The sequence below is a fragment of the Salmo salar genome, chromosome 20, assembly GCF_965601325.2.
Source record: "Salmo salar chromosome 20, fSalSal1, whole genome shotgun sequence".
Taxonomy (NCBI): Eukaryota; Metazoa; Chordata; class Actinopteri; order Salmoniformes; family Salmonidae; genus Salmo; species Salmo salar.
In genome coordinates, this window is record NC_138310.1 from 79214445 (window position 1) to 79234826 (window position 20382).

The 20382-nt window shown below is 43.6% G+C and overlaps 1 protein-coding gene and 1 pseudogene across 1 annotated transcript; one reads left to right on the top strand and one right to left on the bottom strand.

Annotated features, from left to right (window-relative positions):
* Window positions 1–819: 819 nt before the first annotated feature.
* Window positions 820–4062, top strand: LOC106581388 (olfactory receptor 10A6-like). The gene is made up of 2 exons (XM_014163423.1): window positions 820–1464; window positions 3871–4062. Exons 1-2 carry the CDS (start codon window positions 820–822, stop codon window positions 4060–4062), a joined length of 837 nt encoding a protein of 278 aa, XP_014018898.1.
* An 8719-nt stretch (window positions 4063–12781) lies between these two features.
* LOC106581389 (olfactory receptor 52E8-like) lies at window positions 12782–13563 on the bottom strand (annotated as a pseudogene).
* Window positions 13564–20382: the final 6819 nt, after the last annotated feature.

Below are 20382 nucleotides of genomic sequence, written 5' to 3' on the forward strand. Positions count from 1 at the left end.
GTTCTGAAATGTTCTTGTCGGGAGGCCAGAGCAAGAGTTACAAAAGGTTTTAGTTTATTGTCATGAATCATTCCCTGGAGGCAGAACTGAGCGGTTTCCACTACATTATCTTTAGTTGTTGTTGTCATAATTAAACAGAGAAGCTAAAGAGCGTAAACATTATACTCAAAAGAGATAATTAGGCCCTGATATGATAAAATAAGATGGCGATAATTAGGTCCTTAGATCTATTAACAACATTACCTTTAATGAGTTGTTAATACATAAATATGTGCTTGTTTTCTCACTTTAATTAAACCAAAATGACAGACTGCTTACAAAACATTGTTAAAAGCAGAGGTGCAATTGGTGTTCGGTGTTATTGATGGTGGTACAGTGGGTGTTCAGTATTACTGATTTTGGTACAGTGGGTGTTCAGTATTATTGATGTTGGTACAGTGGGTGTTCAGTATTATTGATGTTGGTACAGTGGGTGTTCAGTATTATTGATGTTGGTACAGTGGGTGTTCAGTATTATTGATGTTGGTACAGTGGGTGTTCAGTATTATTGATGTTGGTACAGTGGGTGTTCAGTATTATTGACATTGGTACAGTGGGTGTACAGTATTATTGATGTTGGTACAGTGGGTGTTCAGTATTATTGTAAAATGTTGTCAGGGAGGTATTAAATTACCAGAAAGGCTGTTTGAGATTGTCTTGCCTTGGTCAATGTTTGGTTTAGAACTTCATTTTGTATCTTCAGATAATTTATGGATAAAAAATATATAATAACTCAGTAGTCTGTACGTTTTCTCTTCCAGACACACAGCGTCCCCTCACATGGGTTTTTCTGTGCGCCTTTACAATGGAATGGAATCATCAGATGATGGATTCTATATTACAGCCTTCCACACACTGGGCAATAAAAATGACCTCATCTTAGCTCTATCTATAATATACATCCTCACTCTAATGGGTAACTTTGCTCTGTTAGCAGTCTTCATTATAAACACAAGCCTACAAACTCCCAAAGATGTTGAAGTGTGCAATTTAACAATAGTAGACATCTCTTTGAACACTGTCATCATCCCCCAGATGGTGCCTGTATTTGTGTTCAATCTGAACTACGTCTCCATTGGGACGTGTTTTTCTCAGATGTTCTTCACTCATTTATTTGGTGATATTGATTCCTTTTCCCTGGCTCTCCTAGCGTACGACCGTGTGATAGCCATCTGTTTCCCTTTGCGTTACCTCACCATCAACACCAACCTGAGGTTGCTGCTAATCCTGGTAGGGATCTGGACCCTGTCCTTCCTTTTGGAGGTCTCCCCTGTTGCGCTGGCCTCTAGTCTGCCTTACTGTGCCTCCAGGGTGGTGCATATCTGCTGCTGTGAACACAGCCCTGTATACAGACTGGCCTGCTTCAACAGGAAACTAGCGACAGCTAAGTATCTGGCTGTCCTGTTAGGCCCTCTATCTTCACCTGTGCTGTGGTGGTGGTTCAGCAAAATTCTTATGTGTTATGTGTTTATCACCGCACCTTTTATACTTGATATAAACTGTATGATCCTTAAGTGTAGCAAATTTGCCTCAAGTGTTTATATGTTGTTCTGTAATTTAGCCATTTAGCTCAATCTTATCCAGAAAAAATTGGGTTAAGTGCCGTGCTCAAGGGCACATCGACAGATCTTTCACCTGGTCGGCTCGGGGATTCAACCCAACAACCTTTCAGTTACTGGCCCAACACTCTTAACCTGTTAGGGCTAGGGGGCAGCATTTGCACGTCTGGATAAAAAAAATGTAACCGATTTTATCTGGTTACTAATCCTACCCAGTAACTAGAATATGCATATACTTATTATATATGGATAGAAAACACTCTAAAGTTTCTAAAACTGTTTGAATGGTGTCTGTGAGTATAACAGAACTCATTTGGCAGGCAAAACCCTGAGACATTTTCTGACAGGAAGTGGATACCTGATGTGTTGTATTGACTTTAAACCTATCCCATTGAAAAACACAGGGGCTGAGGAATATTTTGGCACTTCCTATTGCTTCCACTAGATGTCACCAGCATGTACAAAGTGTTTTGAGTCTCCTGGAGAGAGATCTGACCGAAAAAGAGCCATGGAACGATGATGTCCCATTAGACACCTGGCGCGCGAGTTCATGTTGGGTACCCTCGTTCCAATACGTTATAAAAGAGTATGCATTCGTCCACCTTGAATATTATTCATGTTCTGGTTAAAAAAGGCCCTAATGATTTATGCTATACAACGTTTGACATGTTTGAACGAACGGAAATATATTTTTTCCCCTCGTTCATGACGAGAAGTCCGGCTGGCTTAGATCATGTGCTAACAAGACGGAGATTTTTGGACATAAATGATGAGCTTTTTTGAACAAAACTACATTCGTTATGGACCTGTGATACCTGGAAGTGACATCTGATGAAGAGAATCAAAGGTAATGGATTATTTACATAGTATTTTCGATTTTAGATCTCCCCAACATGACGTCTAGTCTGTATCGCAACGCGTATTTTTCTGGGCGCAGTGCTCAGATTATTGCAGAGTGTGATTTCCCAGTAAGGTTATTTTTAAATCTGGCAAGTTGATTGCGTTCAAGAGATGTAAATCTATAATTCTTTAAATGACAATATAATATTTTACCAATGTTTTCTAATTTTAATTATTTAATTTGTGACGCTGACTTGACTGCCGGTTATTGGAGGGAAACGATTTCCTCAACATCAATGCCATAGTAAAACGCTGTTTTTGGATATAAATATGAACTTGATAGAACTAAAAATGCATGCATTGTCTAACATAATGTCCTAGGAGTGTCATCTGATGGAGATTGTAAAAGGTTAGTGCATCATTTTAGCTGGTTTTATGGTTTTGGTGACCCTGTCTTTGACTTGACAAAACATTACACACAACTCTTGTAAATGTACTGTCCTAACATACTCTAAATTTATGCTTTCGCCGTAAAACCTTTTTGAAATCGTAAAACGTGGTTAGATTAAGGAGATGTTTATCTTTCAAATGGTGTAAAATAGTTGTATTTTTGAAAAATTTGAATTTTGACATTTATTTGGATTCAAATTTGCCGCTCTTGAAATGCACCTGCTGTTGATGGAGTGCACCACGGGTGGCACGCTAGCGTCCCACCTAGCCCATAGAGGTTAACCACTAGGCTACCTGCCGCACATCTGAGTTAGCCCGTTGTAGGTACATGTGAATGATACAGTAAAGAAAAGATAACACGTGGGAACGTATATCATGTCACAGTGAACAATATCCTTCTTATTTTTAATGGATATGTTAATTTTACTGTTAATATTATCAATCATCATCTCAAAGACACTGGATGTGTGTCTGTTTGTCCCTTTGTCACAGTTTCTGTTCTTGTTGAGTGTTGTTTCCAAAGGTTACCGCTGGAGGGCACCCTTATCTTGTTGTCTAGTTTCCAGTTTACAATGATTAATTCTTATTGGTTTCACCTGTGTTTGATTACCCTCTCAGTTCACCTGATGTTGACTCCAAGTGGCGGATTTGGCGGACACAGCACTGTAAGGCGGTCTCCAGATCCTGGTTCATCCGCTCCATTTGACCATTGGATTGAGGGTGATAGCCCGAGAACAAATTAGCTGATAACCCCAGAACAGTACAGAACGCCCTCCAGAATCTGGAGGCAAACTGGGGACCCCGGTCAGAGACGATGTCCAGAGGAAGTCTGTGATATGCTGAATGACAAGCCGAGCAATCTCACAGATAGATGGAAGCTTAGGCAGCGGAATGAAATGTGCCACCTTGGGAAAACGGTCCACAATGACCAGGATGACAGTGTGGCCCGCTGAGGATGGAAGACCCATGATGAAATCCATAGAGAGATGAGACCAGGGTCGAGAAGGTGTTGACAGCAGATGAAGAAGCCCCAGAGGCTGCTGACGAGGAGTTTTGTTTGGGGCGCATGTCGGACAAGCAGCCACAAAGGTACAAGTGTCCACCTCCGCCGAGGGCCACCAAAACCTCCTCCTCAGAAACTCTAGAATTCCCTTCCCTCCCGGATGAGAGGTGAGACGTACCTTGGAATTGCCTTGGAAGAAGTACCTTGGACAGTGCCCCAAGAGGGACAAAAAGTCTGTTCGGTGGACAGCCGTCTGGAACTGCCTCCCTACCTTGCGCCTCCCTCACTACAGTCTCTATACCCCAGGACACCGGCGTGAGGATGAGCGACTGAAAATGATGGATCCAAGTGGCCGATCCTCACTGGAGCTGGGGAACTGGCAAGAAAGAGCATTCGGCTTCACATTCTTAAACCCAGGAAGGTAAGATGACGTGAATCTGAACCGAGTGAAGAAGAGAGCCCAACGAGCCTGTCAGGGACTGAGTCGTTTAGCCTCCTGGATGTAGGCCAGGTTCTTGTGGTAAGTCCAAACCGTAAAGGGGTGTTCCGAACTCTCCAACCAGTGCCGCCACTCCTCCAAAGCCAGTTTGACCGCAAGAAGCTCCCGATTTCTTTGGGGAGTGTTGTTACCGCTGGAGGGCACCCTTATCTTGTTTAGTTTCCAGTTACCCGGATATAATTCTTATTGGTTTCACCGGCGTTTGATTACCCTCTCAGTTCACCTGGTTGCCTTGTATTTTAGGTTCCTCTGTTTGCCTGCATCTTTGCTTAGGGCTCATGTTTGTTTAGTGTACTCGTGTGTTATTGCTTTGTTTTCTGTAAAGACCTTAGTAAAAGTTCTGGATTTACCCTTACCTCTGCTTGCTGTGTTTCTCTGCGCCTGGGTCCGAGTACGTACTAGCATTACTGTCACACCCTTCCCTCCTAGGTACCGTAAATTCCGGACTATAAGCAGCAACTTTTTTCCCAGGCTTTGAACCTCGCGGCAACCTGTTGGGGCTCGGGGGCAGTATTGAGACATTTTGAAAAAAATATGTGCCCATTTTTAACTGCCTCCTACACCAACTCAGAAGCTAGGATATGCATATTATTAACACATTCGGATAGAAAACACTCTGAATTTTCTAAAACAGTTTGAATGGTGTCTGTAAGTATAACAAAACTCATATTGCAGGCAAAAACCTGTGAAAAATAGATTTAAAAAAAATTTCAATTTTGTGACTGTACTATTTAGTGTCATTGTTTTATAGATACCATAGTGAGAAACGATTCATTTCGCAACACCTACGGCTCCCACTAGATGTCAACGATCTTTATAAAGTTGTTTGAAGCGTCTATGATAAACAGAGAGCAAATTAGAATCCAAGGAAGTTGACATGTCATCACTTCATTTTTTTGCGCCTGCGCATAAATCTGAGAAACGTGAGTTTGTCATCATTTTTTATCTAGACATAGGATAGGTTGTGTGAAAATATTACTGATGTTTAACGTTAAAAATGGACCAAAAGATTAATGCTAAACAACATTTGACATGTTTGAACGAACACAAATAGATTATTTACTAGGTTTTTTTAGCTTTTCGGCGTGATTTTACCAGCCCCACAACCACGTTTTGTGGGAGCATAATGAACGCTAAGTACTTGGTGTTATTTGGACATAAATTATGAACTTTGTCAAAAGAAACCACATTTGTTCCGGACCTGGAATGCCTTCCGGATCTGGGATCCTGCCTTCTGATGGAGATAATCAAAGGTAAGGGGGTATTTACAATGTTATTATCGATTTTAGATGATGCTAACTGTATAGCATAGCCTGTTGTTCTTAGCATAGCACCCCGTTTATTGCAAAATGTGATTTCGCAGTAAAGTTATTTTGAGATCTGGCCATTCGGTAGCAATTACGAGATGATAATATATTATTCTTTGAATGACAATATTATAATTTACCAATGTTGTCGAATAGTAATTTTGTTATGTTCACCGGAAGCATTTCAGAGAAGAAAAAAATCTGAATTTCACGCTACTGTAAAATGCTGTTTTTGGATATAAATATGAACTTGATGGAACAAAAAATGCATGTATTGTATAACATAATGTCCTAGGAGTGTCATCTGATGGAGATTGACAAAGGTTAGTGCATAATTCTAGCTGGTTTCTGCTTTTGGTGACGCCTGACCTTGAATTGAAAATTGATGTTTGTACTTTTGTGGCTATGTACTGTCCTAACATAATCTAACTTTATGCTTTTGCCGTAAAGCCTCTTTGAAAATCGAACAATGTGGTTAGATTAAGGAGATGTTTATCTTTTAAATTGTGTAAAATAGTTGATGGTTTGAGAAATTGAAATTATTAGATTTTTGATGTTTTGAATTTCCAGCCTTGTTAGCAATCCCGACTCGGGGTTCATTGCTAACAATGACGAGGCTAATATATGGAGTTTGACCAGTTTTTTGCCGGCATGAAGCTTTCATTAGACCAATGAAATTGCCGAACGGGTTAAGGTCAAACAACTTTTTTGTTTACTGTTTAGATTAAATCGAGCGCTCTCAAACTTCCCATCATTCTGATTACGCTAGTCAGTTGTCACCCTCATCATGGCAAAGACACGGAGAAATGCATATGATGCAGCTTTCAAGTTGAAGGCAATTGATCTGGCTGTTGGAAAAGGAAATAGAGCTGCTGCACGGGAGCTTGGTCTTAATGAGTCGATGATAAGACGTTGGAAACAGCAGCGTGAGGAATTGACTCAGTGCAAAAAGACAACTAAAGCTTACTGCTAATTTTTTATTTTTGATACAAGCTGTGTTTCTTTAAAGCCTATTTATTTTTGTTACGAGCCGTGTTTCGTTAAAGCCTGTGTAAAGTTCATTTGTTTCAATGTACCGGTAGGCACCTGCGGCTTATAGACATGTGCGGCTTATTTATGTTCAAAATAATATATTTTTTAAAATTCAGTGGGTGCGGCTTATATTCAGGTGCGCTTAATAGTCCGGAAATTACGGTAACTTGCGCTTGGTGCAGTCCTCAGACCTCCTGACTGCCATCCTCACTGTGTCTGCCATCCATGCTCAACCCTATCAACTACAGCCTAAAGACAGAGGAGCTGCGAGAGAAAATCATCAAACTGTATGTAAAGACAAAAGCTACACCTCACAAATGAGACCTTACATGGAGTTGTTGATCTTATGTTTTCAGATTTTTAGTTTGGGTTCAATTCTGCAGCAAGAACTCAAGATTTAAGAAATGTTTCCAAGGCAACTTCCTCTTTGTATCTACTTACTTTCAGCATTTTTCTGTTGATACTGTTTAATACACACTAACTCTTTAAGATATTTGCAACAAAGCTATTTATGTCGATTCTTCTGAACACAATATTTGCAGATAATAGATGTAACTTATAGTAAATAAAATGCGAACTTCTAATTTCAAATCTTTTTTTGTGTACATTTCAGAGATGTTTTTTATGCCACAGCTGTAATTTTGGCATGTTTATAACATTAATTATTGGAGGGATTAATGCTGCAACCATCATAAAGCTACTGAATTAACAGAAAGTTACTGTACAACATATTGAGGTAAAATCATTCTGATAACTGACAGTGTGTAATAAGGGTCGTTTAAGGAGACCAAAATGCGGCGTGTGAAGTACTCATAATTACTTTTAATGAAAACCCTTTGCAAAATAACAAAAATGACCAACAGTCCCATCAGGTACAAACAACGAAACGGAAATCAACCACCCACAAAACCCCATGAAAAACAGGCTGCCTAAGTATGGCTTCCAATCAGAGACAACGAAAAACACCTGCCTCTGATTGGAAAACATACCCGGCACCAACATAGAAAATACAACACAGAACGACAATCTAGACAACCCACATAGAAAACAGAAAACCCAAAATACATAGACAAAAACACCCCCCTGTCACCCCCTGACCAATCTACTATGGAAAAATTACCTCATACTAAGGTCAGAACGTGACAGTACCCCCCCAAAGGTGCAGACTCCGACTGCACCTAAACCAAAAAAACCAACAACAACCCCAAACACAAAGGGAGGGCAGGGAGGGTGACAACAATCTATGGCGGCTCATATGCAACACCTAGAACCTTCCTCTTCTCCCGATCCTCCAGCAACGGAGGTAGCGCTGGCTCAGGGTGAAACCTCCATCCCGCCCGTAGATTCCTCTGCTTCTGTAACATAAGCCTGTAGATCATTATTGGAGGAATCGGATTGTAGATCCCTACCGGAATCCCTGTGCTGTAGACCACTACTGAAGGTTCCGACCTCCAAGCCGCCGCTGGAGGATCTGGGCTGCAGACCGTCGCTGAAGGCTCTGGGTCGCAGACCTCCGCTGAAGGCTCTGGGCAGCAGTCCTCCGCTGAAGGCTCTGGGCCGTAGACCTCCGCTGAAGGCTCCGGGCTGAGGAGCGTCGCTGGAGGCTCCGGGCTGAGAAGTGTTGCTGGAGGCTCCGGACGGAACAGCGTTGCCGGAGGCTCCGGACTAGGAGGCGTCATCATCGGTTCCGGACTTATGACCGTTGCTACTGACTCCATGCCATGGATCATTTCAATAGGTTCCTCGCCAAGGATCCTCATTACGGGCGTTGGACCATCAACAATCACTGGAGGCTTCTTACGAGGAGCAGGAATCGGTCTCACCGGACTGGGGAGACGCACTAAGGGCCGAGTGCTCACAGCAGGCACTGGCTGTACCGAGTTATGAATGCGCACTGGGGGGAGACAGCGAGGAGCAGGCACAGGACATACTGTGCTACGGAGGCGCACTGGAGAGAAAGTACGAGAGGCATGCACATGCTCGCTACAAAAAGCACGAGTAGTTGACTCAGGCCTCAACCCTTGCCCAGCCAAACTACTCGTGTGCCCCCCCCAAAAAATATTTGGGGGCAGCCTCCCGTTTCTTCCAGGTAAGTTCCGAAATCTTTCGATTACCTGGCCCCAAGTCCAGTTTCTCCTTTCCCACCATTCTTCCACTGACCAGGTGTCCATATCTACCCGGGCACGCTGCTTGATCCAATCATGGTGGGTGGTTCTGTAATAAGGGTCATCTAAAGGAGACCAAAATGCGGCGTGTGAAGTGCTCATAATTACTTTTAATGAAAACACTTTGCAAAATAACAAAAACTACCAACAACAGTCCCGTCAGGTACAAACAACGAAACGGAAATCAACCACCCACAAAACTCCATGAAAAACAGGCTGCCTAAGTATTGCTTTCAATCAGAGACAATGAAAAACACCTGCCTCTGATTGGAAACCATACCCGGCACCAACATAGAAAATACAACACAGAACGATAATCTAGACAACCCACATAGAAAACAGAAAACCCAAAATACATAGACAAAAACACCCCCCTGTCACGCCCTGACCGATCTACTATAGAAAAATTACCTCATACTAAGGTCAGAACGTGACACAGTGTGATAACTGACAGTGCAGGGCATGATACGTTTTATTTCACCTTTATTTAACCAGGTAGACAAGTTGAGAACAAGTTCTCATTTACAATTGCGACCTGGCCAAGATAAAGCAAAGCAGTTTGACACATACAACAACACAGAGTTACACATGGAGTAAAACAAACATACAGTCAATAATACAGTAGAAAAATAAGTCTATATATAATGTGAGCAAATGAGGTGAGATAAGGGAGGTAAAGGCAAAAAGGCCATGGTGGCAAAGTAAATACAATATAGCAAGTAAAACACTGGAATGGTAGATTTGTAGTGGAAGAAAGTGCAAAGTAGAAATACAAATAACGGGGTGCAAAGGAGCAAAATAAATACATAAATACAGTAGGGGAAGAGGTAGTTGTTTGGGCTAAATTATAAACGGGCTATGTACAGGTGCAGTGATCTGTGAGCTGCTCTGACAGCTGGTGCTTAAAGCTAGTGAGGGAGATAAGTGTTTCCAGTTTCAGAGATTTTTGTAGTTTGTTCCAGTCATTGGCAGCAGAGAACTGGAAGGAGAGATGGCCAAAGGAGGAATTGGCTTTGGGAAGACCAGAGAGATATACCTGCTGGAGCGGGTGCTACAGGTGGGTGCTGATATGGTGAGCAGTGAGCTGAGATAAGGGGGGACTTTACCTAACAGGGTCTTGTAGATGACCTGGAGCCAGTAGGTTTGGTGACGAGTTGGAAGCGAGGGCCAGCCAACAAGAGCGTACAGGTCGCAGTGGTGGGTAGTATATGGGGCTTTGGTGGCAAAGCGGATGGCACTGTGATAGACTGCATCCAGTTTATTGAGTAGGGTATTGGAGGCAATTTTGGAAATCACATCGCCAAAGTCGAGGATCGGTAGGATGGTCAGTTTTACGAGGGTATGTTTGGCAGCATGAGTGAAGGATGCTTTGTTGCAAAATAGGAAGCCAATTCTAGATTTAACTTTGGATTGGAGATGTTTGATGTGAGTCTGGAAGGAGAGTTTACAGTCTAACCAGACACCTAGGTATTTGTAGTTGTCCATATATTCTAAGTCAGAACCGTCCAGAGCAGTGATGCTGGACGTGCGGGCAGGTGCAGGTAGCGATCGGTTGAAGAGCATGCATTTAGTTTTACTTGTATTTAAGAGCAGTTGGAGGCCACGGAAGGAGAGTTGTATGGCATTGAAGCTCGTCTGGACGGTTGTTAACCTGTTAGGGCTAGGGGGCAGCATTTGCACGTCTGGATAAATTTTTTTACCCGATTTAATCTGGTTACTAATCCTACCCAGTAACTAGAATATGCATATACTTATTATATATGGATAGAAAACACTCTAAAGTTTCTAAAACTGTTTGAATGGTGTCTGTGAGTATAACAGAACTCATTTGGCAGGCAAAACCCTGAGACATTTTCTGACAGGAAGTGGATACCTGATGTGTTGTATTGACTTTAAACCTATCCCATTGAAAAACACAGGGGCTGAGGAATATTTTGGCACTTCCTATTGCTTCCACTAGATGTCACCAGCCTTTACAAAGTGTTTTGAGTCTTCTGGAGGGAGATCTGACCGAACAAGAGCCATGGAACGATGATGTCCCATTAGACACCTGGCGCGCGAGTTCATGTTGGGTACCCTCGTTCCAATACGTTATAAAAGAGTATGCATTCGTCCACCTTGAATATTATTCATGTTCTGGTTAAAAAAGGCCCTAATGATTTATGCTATACAACGTTTGACATGTTTGAACGAACGTAAATATATTTTTTCCCCTCGTTCATGACGAGAAGTCCGGCTAGCTTAGATCATGTGCTAACAAGACGGAGATTTTTGGACATAAATGATGAGCTTTTTTGAACAAAACTACATTCGTTATGGACCTGTGATACCTGGAAGTGACATCTGATGAAGAGAATCAAAGGTAATGGATTATTTACATAGTATTTTCGATTTTAGATCTCCCCAACATGACGTCTAGTCTGTATCGCAACGCGTATTTTTCTGGGCGCAGTGCTCAGATTATTGCAAAGTGTGATTTCCCAGTAAGGTTATTTTTAAATCTGGCAAGTTGATTGCGTTCAAGAGATGTAAATCTATAATTCTTTAAATGACAATATAATATTTTACCAATGTTTTCTAATTTTAATTATTTCATTTGTGGTGTTGACTTGACTGTCGGTTATTGGAGGGAAACGATTTCCTCAACATCAATGCCATAGTAAAACGCTGTTTTTGGATATAAATATGAACTTGATAGAACTAAAAATGCATGCATTGTCTAACATAATGTCCTAGGAGTGTCATCTGATGGAGATTGTAAAAGGTTAGTGCATCATTTTAGCTGCTTTTATGGTTTTGGTGACCCTGTCTTTGAATTGACAAAACATTACACACAACTCTTGTAAATGTACTGTCCTAACATACTCTAAATTTATGCTTTCGCCGTAAAACCTTTTTGAAATCGTAAAACGTGGTTAGATTAAGGAGATGTTTATCTTTCAAAGGGTGTAAAATAGTTGTATGTTTGAAAAATTTGAATTTTGACATTTATTTGGATTCAAATTTGCCGCTCTTGAAATGCACCTGCTGTTGATGGAGTGCACCACGGGTGGGACGCTAGCGTCCCACCTAGCCCATAGAGGTTAATAAACATCAAGATGAGCTTACACATACCTGCTGCGTTTTGGTCTTCCATAACCGACGAAAACCGTGACATCTCTAGGTCTCTTTCACACTTCTTTGTGATACGGAGGGTGTTGACATTATGTGAGGATAATTTATTATAAATTAAGGATACAAGCCCAGTTATTCTGGTAGACAAGATCAATTTTGCAATAAGGTGGGAGCCTGGAAAGGCCTCCTATGGTACACCATATGTTTTCAGAGCTGTACATTCAAAACATACATTATCATACATTAAAACATACATTATCATACATCCAAACTTACATTATCATACATCCTACGCATACATAATCAGCTTCTGATTAACTTATTTGTTTTGGTTACATAACATGCAACTCTTGTCACGCCTGCTCCTGCTCTTCCCCCCTGGCGCTCGAGGGCACCAGGTTGCCCTGCATTACGCACTCCTGCCACCATTTACGCACACCTGCCTTCCCTCGTCACGCGCATCAGCGATATTGGACTCACCTGGACTCAATCAATCACCTGTTTATTACCTCCCCAATATTTGTCAGTTCCCCAGCTCTGTTCCCTGCTGCTGCATTGTTTGTCGTCTGTCTTTGTGTTTCCCAGTTCTGAAGCTGTTCCTGTCCCTTTGCATCTCCGTTCCTAAATAAATGTCAATTCCCCGTGCCTGCTTCTCTTCTCTAGCGTCATTCCTTACAACTCTGTTATGATAGTGATGAATGCTAACATGTACAATTACCACTACAGATATGAGTGAATAGCATCACACACAAATGTACAGTACCAGCACCTGATCAATTTACTGGTATTATGCTAGAGTTGTTTTGTTTGACCATTTTCTTCAAAATCCCTCTGATTTCCTCAGTATTCAAAACATAAATGACTGGATTGAGCATGGGGGGGAAGCTGAAGCAAGAGACAAACAGATAATCCTGGCATTGGAATGAAGAGAGAAGGTCACTGCAGCAATGTAGGTGGATATAAATGGAAGAAAGAAAAGTGCTACTGTGAGAAGGTGTGATATACAAGTCTTCAGAGCCTTCACACGGCACTCCCAGGTAGTAATTCTAAACAGGGCAAGTAAAATACACACATAAGACAGGACTATGAAAACGAACGGTACATGAAGGACTAGTACTATATTCACTTTTGCCATGATGGAATTGGCTGAATTGTCATTGCAGGCCATTCTGTACAAAGGCCCATGATCACAGAAATAACTGTCAATAACTATGGTTTTACAGTAAGACAGTCTAGTGATCAGCACCGTGGTTGTACCAACAATGACCACATTGACAAGCCACATCCCTGTAATCAAGACAGACATGCTAGTGTTAGTGAACAGAGTGTGGTATCTCAGAGGCAAGCATATGGCAACAAACCTATCACATGCCAGAACAACTAGGGTCATAGACTGCAAAGCAATAAAGAAGAACACAAAAAACATATTGGCCAGACATGCTTCATAGGTGATGTATTGTGAATCAAAAATAAATGTCTTCATCAGGTTAGGAATTAGTGCACTGCTCTCACCTAAGTCAGCTACTGCTAAGTTTAAAATGCCAATGTCATACATTTCGTTTTCTGATGAAGAGTAAGAAATATCGGACCAATACGCAGCGTGGTAAGTATCCATACTTATATTTTTATTCATACATGAACACTGAAACAAAACAAGAAAATGCATGACAGTCCTGTAAGGTAACATTGCCTATACATGGAACAATCACATACAAACACAATAGAAAATAAACCCATATAAATATGGCCTCCAATTAGAAGCAATGACAACCAGCTGCTTCTAATTGGAGGTCGTTCCCAAAATTAACATAGAAATACAAATACGAACATAGAAATACAAAACATAGAACAATACCCCCAAAAACCCGACAACACAAAACAAACACACCCCTGCCACGTCCTGACCAAACTACAATAACAAATAACCCCTTTTACTGGTCAGAACGTGACAGTACCCCCCCCAAAGGTGCAGACCCCGGATGCACCTCACACCAAAAAATTATAATAAAAAATAATTTTAAAATCCTAAACTAAAGGGAGGGAAGGGAGGGTGGCTACCATCACCGACGGCTCCTGTGCCCCCCCAAATCCTCCTCCTATGGAGGTGGCTCAGGCTCTGGACTTAGTCCCCAACCTAACCTGTCCACCCCTGCTGAAGACCTCAGGCTGAAACGCATCACTGGAGACCTCAGGCTGAAGTGTGTTGCTGGAGACCTCGGGCTGAAGCGCGTCGCTGGAGACCTCGGGCTGAAGCGCGTCGCTGGAGACCTCGGGCTGAAGCGTGTCGCTGGAGGCCTCGGGCTGGAGGGCGACTCTGTCGGTTCCGGACTGGAGGGCGACTCTGTCGGCTCCGGACTGTGGGCCATCTCTGTCGGCTCCGGACTGGAGGGCGACTCAGTCGGCTCCGGACTGTGGGCCGTCTCTGTCGGCTCCGGACTGTGGGCCGTCTCTGTCGGCTCCGGACTGTGGGCCGTCTCTGTCGGCTCCGGACTGTGGGCCGTCTCTGTCGGCTCCGGACTGTGGGCCGTCTCTGTCGGCTCCGAACTGAGGGCTGTCTCTAGACAGGGCACTGTTGCCGGACACTCTGGACGGGGCAATGTTGCCGGACACTCTGGACGGGGCAATGTTGCCGGACACTCTGGACGGGGCAATGTTGCCGGACACTCTGGACGGGGCAATGTTGCCGGACACTCTGGACGGGGCAATGTTGCCGGACACTCTGGACGGGGCAATGTTGCCGGACACTCTGGACGGGGCACTGTTGCCAGACACTCTGGACGGGGCACTGTTGCCGGACACTCTGGACGGGGCACTGTTGCCGGACACTCTGGACGGGGCACTGTTGCCGGACACTCTGGACGGGGCAGTGTTGCCGGACACTCTAGACGGGGAATGCGCACTGGAAGCCTGATGCGTGGGGCTGGTACTGGAGGTACCAGACTGGAGACACACACCCCAAGGCTAGTGCGAGGTGCAGGAGCAGGACGTACTGGACTGGACTGACGCACTACAGGCCTGGTGCGTGGGGCTGGCTTTGGAGGCGCCAGACTAGGGACACGCACCTCAAGGCTAGTGCGAGGAGCAGGAACTGGATACACGGGGCCTTGACTATGCACTGTAGGACACAGCCTGCATAACCAGTTCTGGCTGGATAGTTACTGTAGCCCAGCACGGGCGGAGTGCTGGTGTCGACCGCACCGGCCTATAGGTGCGCACTGGTGATACAGTGAGTATCTCCACATAGCGTGGTGTTTTCTTGGTCCAACGCTCCCCATAATAAGCACGGGAAGTTGGCTCAGGTCCCAGTCCTGGCCTAGCCAACTTACCCGTGTGACCCCCCCAAAATTCTTTGGGGGGCTGCCTCTCAGGCTTCCTTGCCAGCCGTGTTCCCGAATAACGTTCTCGATCCTCTCCAGTCTTCCTCCATGGTCCTTCTCCAGCCAGTATCTCCTCCCAAGTCCATGACTCCGTATACACCTCCTGCTGCTCCCTCCTCCGCTGCTTGGTCCTCGTTTGGTGGGTGATTCTGTCATACGTTTCGTTTTCTGATGAAGAGTAAGAAATATCGGACCAATACGCAGGGTGGTAAGTGTCCATACTTATATTTTTATTCATACGTGAACACTGAAACAAAACAAGAAAATGCACGACAGTCCTGTAAGGTATCCTTGCCTATACATGGAACAATCACCCACAAACACAATAGAAAATAAACCCATATAAATATGGCCTCCAATTAGAAGCAACGACAACCAGCTGCTTCTAATTGGAGGTGGTTCCCAAAACTAACATAGAAATACAAATACTAGAAATACGAACATAGAAATACAAAACATAGAACAACCGTTTGTCTTTACCAGAGTAGCCTAAACATTACAAACATAACTTGACATTTGATCAAATCACAGTAAAAGTTACTGAATCAAACGTACCAACAGATGGTGTCAGTGGCAACAAGTTGAGCCAAGCATTCACTGTATTTGCAGGTGAAGGTCTGTTGTTTGCAGGAGAGCCACTTAATTGTGGTTAAAAGTCTGCGCCATGTGCCATTTATATGTATGTGTCCTTCACTGTAAATGTCTGTCATAGGATATTGAAAACCCCCAGGAGAATGATGTAATCATAGTTGGACTGGCACTGGAGCTGTACAGCATATCAACTACAGCAAGGTTGCAAATCAGAAGATACATTGACTTGTGCATCATGAAGGATAAAACATATTTGCGACATTAGAAAGCATGACTAGGAGATAGATACACAGAATTACAATCCCTACTGTCAGAGGTCTGTCAATTTATTTGGCATAAAAAGTTAGGTTGCTTGCATAACCCCCGGTTCTCTAATATTATGAGTGAGATATCTCATGTGGGAGTTTGCTACTCTCTCTGAAGTACCTATCAAAATTATCTATTGGAGACAGACGGGTAGAGTGGCGAGTGGCAAATGAGGTGAGACCCTCACTTACATAAAAGGAGCCACTCTCCTGCCCTCTGGTTATTCCCAAGCATGCTTCTCCTCCTCACTCACTTTGCGAGCAGGGGAATGTGGTGAGATACAATGCATTCGGTGAGTATTAAGACCCCTCAACTTTTTCCACATTTTGTTACGTTACAGTCTTATTCTAAAATTGATTAAATGATTTTTTTCCCCTCATCAACCTACACACAATAACCCATAACGACAAAGCAAAAACAGTTTGGGGGATTTTTTTTTGCAAATGTATAAAATAAAAAAACGGATATACCACATTTACATAAGTATTCAGACCTTTTACTCAGTAAAAGCGATTACAGCCTCTTCTTGGGGATGATGCTGACAGCTTGGCACACCTGTATTTGGGGAGTTTCTCCTATTCTTCTCTGCAGTTCCACTCAAGCTCTGTCAGGTTGGATGGGGAGTGTCGCTGCACAGCTATTTTCAGGTCTCTCCAGAGATGTTCGATCGGCTTCAAGTCCGGGCCCTGGCTCATTCAAAGACTTGTCCCTCAAGCCAGTCCTGCATTGTCTTGGCTGTGTGCTTAGGGTCGTTGTCCTGTTGAAAGGGGAACCTTTGCCCCAGTCTGAGGTCGTGGGTGCTCTGGAGCAGGTTTTCATCAAGGATGTCTCTGTACCATGCTCCGTTCATTTTCCCTCAATCCTGACTAGTCTCCCAGTCCCTGCTGCTGAAAAACATCCCCACAGCGTGATGCTGCCACCACCATGCTTCACAGTACGGATGGTGCCAGGTTTCCTCCAGACATGACAATTGGCATTCAGGCCAAAGAGTTCAATCTTGGTTTCCTCAGACAAGAGAATCTTGATTCTCAAGGACTGAGAGTCCTTTAGGTGCCTTTTTGGCAAACGTCCGTCTGGCCACTGTACCATAAAGGCCTGATTGATGGTGTGCTGCAGAGATGGTTGTCCTTCTGGAAGGTTCTCCCATCTCTACAGAAGAACTCTGGAGCTCTGTCAGAGTGACCATCGAGTTCTTGGTCATCTCCCTGACCAAGGCCCTTCTCCCCTGATTGCTCAGTTTGGCCAGGTGGCCAGCACTTGGAAGAGTCTTGGTGGTTCCAAACGTCTTCCATTTAATAATGATGGAGGCCATTGTGTTCTTGGGGACCTTCAATGCAGCAGACATTTTTGGTACCATTCCCCAGATCTGTGCCTCTGCAAAATCCTGTCTCGCAGCTCTACTGACAATTCCTTCGACCTCATGGCTTGTTTTTTTGCTCTGACATGCACTGTCAACAATGGGACATTGTATAGACAGGTTTGTGACTTTCCAAATCATGTCCAATCAATTGAATTTACCACAGGTGGACTCCAATCAAGTGGCAAAAACATCTCAAGGACGATCAATGGAAACAGGATGTACCTGAGCTCAATTTCGAGTCTCAGAGCAAAGGGTCTGAATACTTATGTAGAAAAGGCATTACTGCTTTTTTATATATAGATTTGAAAAAACAAATTATATACATTTTCAAACATTTCTAAAAACCTGTTTTCACTTTGTCATTATGGGGTATTGTGTGTAGATTGATGAGGAAAATGATTTATTTAATCCATAAAAAAAACAATTATATACAATTTTTTGAAAAAAGTCAAGTGGTCTGAATACTTTCCGAATGCACTGTATCTCACTCATAATGTCAGCGAACCTGGGTTACGCAACTAAACTTAAGTTATTTTTCCATTATTTGTTTCGATATCTCACGTGGGGATGTGGCCAACTCCCGTATTGCAAAAATTCTCTCTGAAGCCAGGGAAGTTCCAACATCAGCAACCTTCAGAGGTCCCGAAACTAAGGGAGAATGCACAGAAAAAGGTGCAAAGACAACCCAAAGGGGGAAAAACCTCAAAGAAAGTGAGGGGAAGCATACAATCTCAGTTTAATGAGATATTCCCCAAAAACAGTGACGAAGATGTCAACTACTCTGTAGGAAAGGGCCCTTCCAAGCCACTCTGAAGGCTATTACCCTCACCATTATAAATCAATTTAATGGTCCCATTGAAAATAGAAGGGCCTCTTCCGAGGGTGGTTGCCCAACGAGCGTGGAGCATGACACCCTTGCCCAAGCTCTCCTACAATCCAAGTAGATGCTAACCACATGTACTAGACAACAATGGGGACTCCTTTCTAGGGAAGGTTGACAGGCGAAAAGCCATAGGCTCCAAGGTGCGACAATGGGAAAATTGCTTTGTTCGCTTGGGTAAAGGCCCTGCATGAAGATAGCTGCCAGGACTGGTCGTAAGTAGGGTTGTAACTGCCAACCGGAAAATAACTGGTCATCGAAGGGCTCAAAGATGAGGAGGGAAAGCATACGGCATCACGCACTTCTCATGGGTGTGTAAGCTCTTCCACCCCAAACGTGTTTCGGGATCTGGTCTCCTCGGGTCGTCGCTTCTAACAGGCTGCAGTCAGTCTGGATAAATGCGGGAAGCAGGCTCTCTCGACGTAAGACTTCAGGCAATGTAGTTTGAAGGAAGAGGGAAACACCTGCAGCACAGTATTCCTAAACATGGGCAGTAGGACAGATACATCACTGGTAAGTCTTGGCCCTGCTACATTTACATTTAAGTCATTTAAGTCATTTAGCAGACGCTCTTATCCAGAGCGACTTATTCTACATGGAGGAGGGTTGTCAAGAGCTATAAAGTTCCTCAGCCACTCGCTCCCGTAAGATGGGAAGATAGAGCAGGCAGTGGCCGGCTTGCGTGAACCAATCTTAGTGAAAAAACGTGATGAGGAAAAGCCAAAGCTTTGTGGACTCGGGAGTACTAGATAGCTGTCTGAGGCTCCGACGCCTGTGAGGGCGTTGCCCCTCCCCCCTTTCCCTAATATCCAGAAAGTAAACTAAGGAAATGGTGTACCTAATCAGATGTACAACTGAATGCATTCAACTGAAACACGTCTTCCGCATTTATCCCAACCCCTTTAAATCAGAGAGGTGGGCGGGGCTGCTTTAATCGACTTCCACGTCATCGGCTCCCAGGGAACAGTGGGTTAACTGCCTTGCTCAGGGGCAGAACGACAGATTTTTACCTTGTCAGCTCTGATATTCAAGCCAGCAACCTTTCGGTTATTGGCCCAAAGCTCCTACCCACCTGGCTACCTGCCGAGATCCAGAAAGTAAACTAAGGAGTAACTATACTGTTTGATCTCTTGCTCAATGGAGAGTGTTCTCTATTACAGAGCCAAGTTGTCTTTGCCAAGTAGAGTGTGGCGGATGAATCAGAATAAGTTGGGTAACATAGATAATTAAGATGTTTTATTTGCATAATATGCTTATGTGACATACTTGTCATTAGAATGTATCTCTTTGGACTCTGGTGTTGACAGTTGCACGTCTTCCCTTAGCTAGGGCTCAGTCACTTGGAGCCCAGAGAGGGGAGAGGTCAGGCTTGTCTTTCATATGTCCCTGGTGCTATGCAGAATATCAGAAAGGGAAGAGGACAGAATGGAACATTGTCTTCATATGTGAATGTGTCTTTATCTATTCTTAAACCATGTGAAGGGATGGCGTGATTAATGGGGAACCAATTACTTGTCTCCACAATGTCTGTGCGCAAGTCACTCCCTCCTTTGGCAGTGGGGGAAGGTGTATGGCAGTGTCTGGAACCATTGTATGTCCCCTCTGATGTTGCACTTATCTTGGGATAGTGTATGACCTAGAGGCTCACTCCCCTCAGTGAACTTGTCCAGGAGTGGAGTCAAGAGGGGGTTTACTTGAGATGGGAGTATCTAGAGTTGTCAATTGATTTATGCCATTGGATGAGCTAATGGTTCTGTTCTATAACGTACCAGGGAGAGACGGTTCCAGTTTGGAGTAGGAGGACCAGACACTGGTCTATACAATGAAAACTGTTGATACAGCAGTTGCTGTCTGCTATGT

Bases quoted from the DNA above. Each gene is read 5' to 3' on its own strand.
- LOC106581388 (XM_014163423.1), top strand. From the start codon at position 820: ATGGGTTTTTCTGTGCGCCTTTACAATGGAATGGAATCATCAGATGAT. The intron at 1,465-3,870 runs GTGCTGTGGTGG...TGAAATCCATAG, and splicing joins TAGGCCCTCTATCTTCACCT to AGAGATGAGACCAGGGTCGA.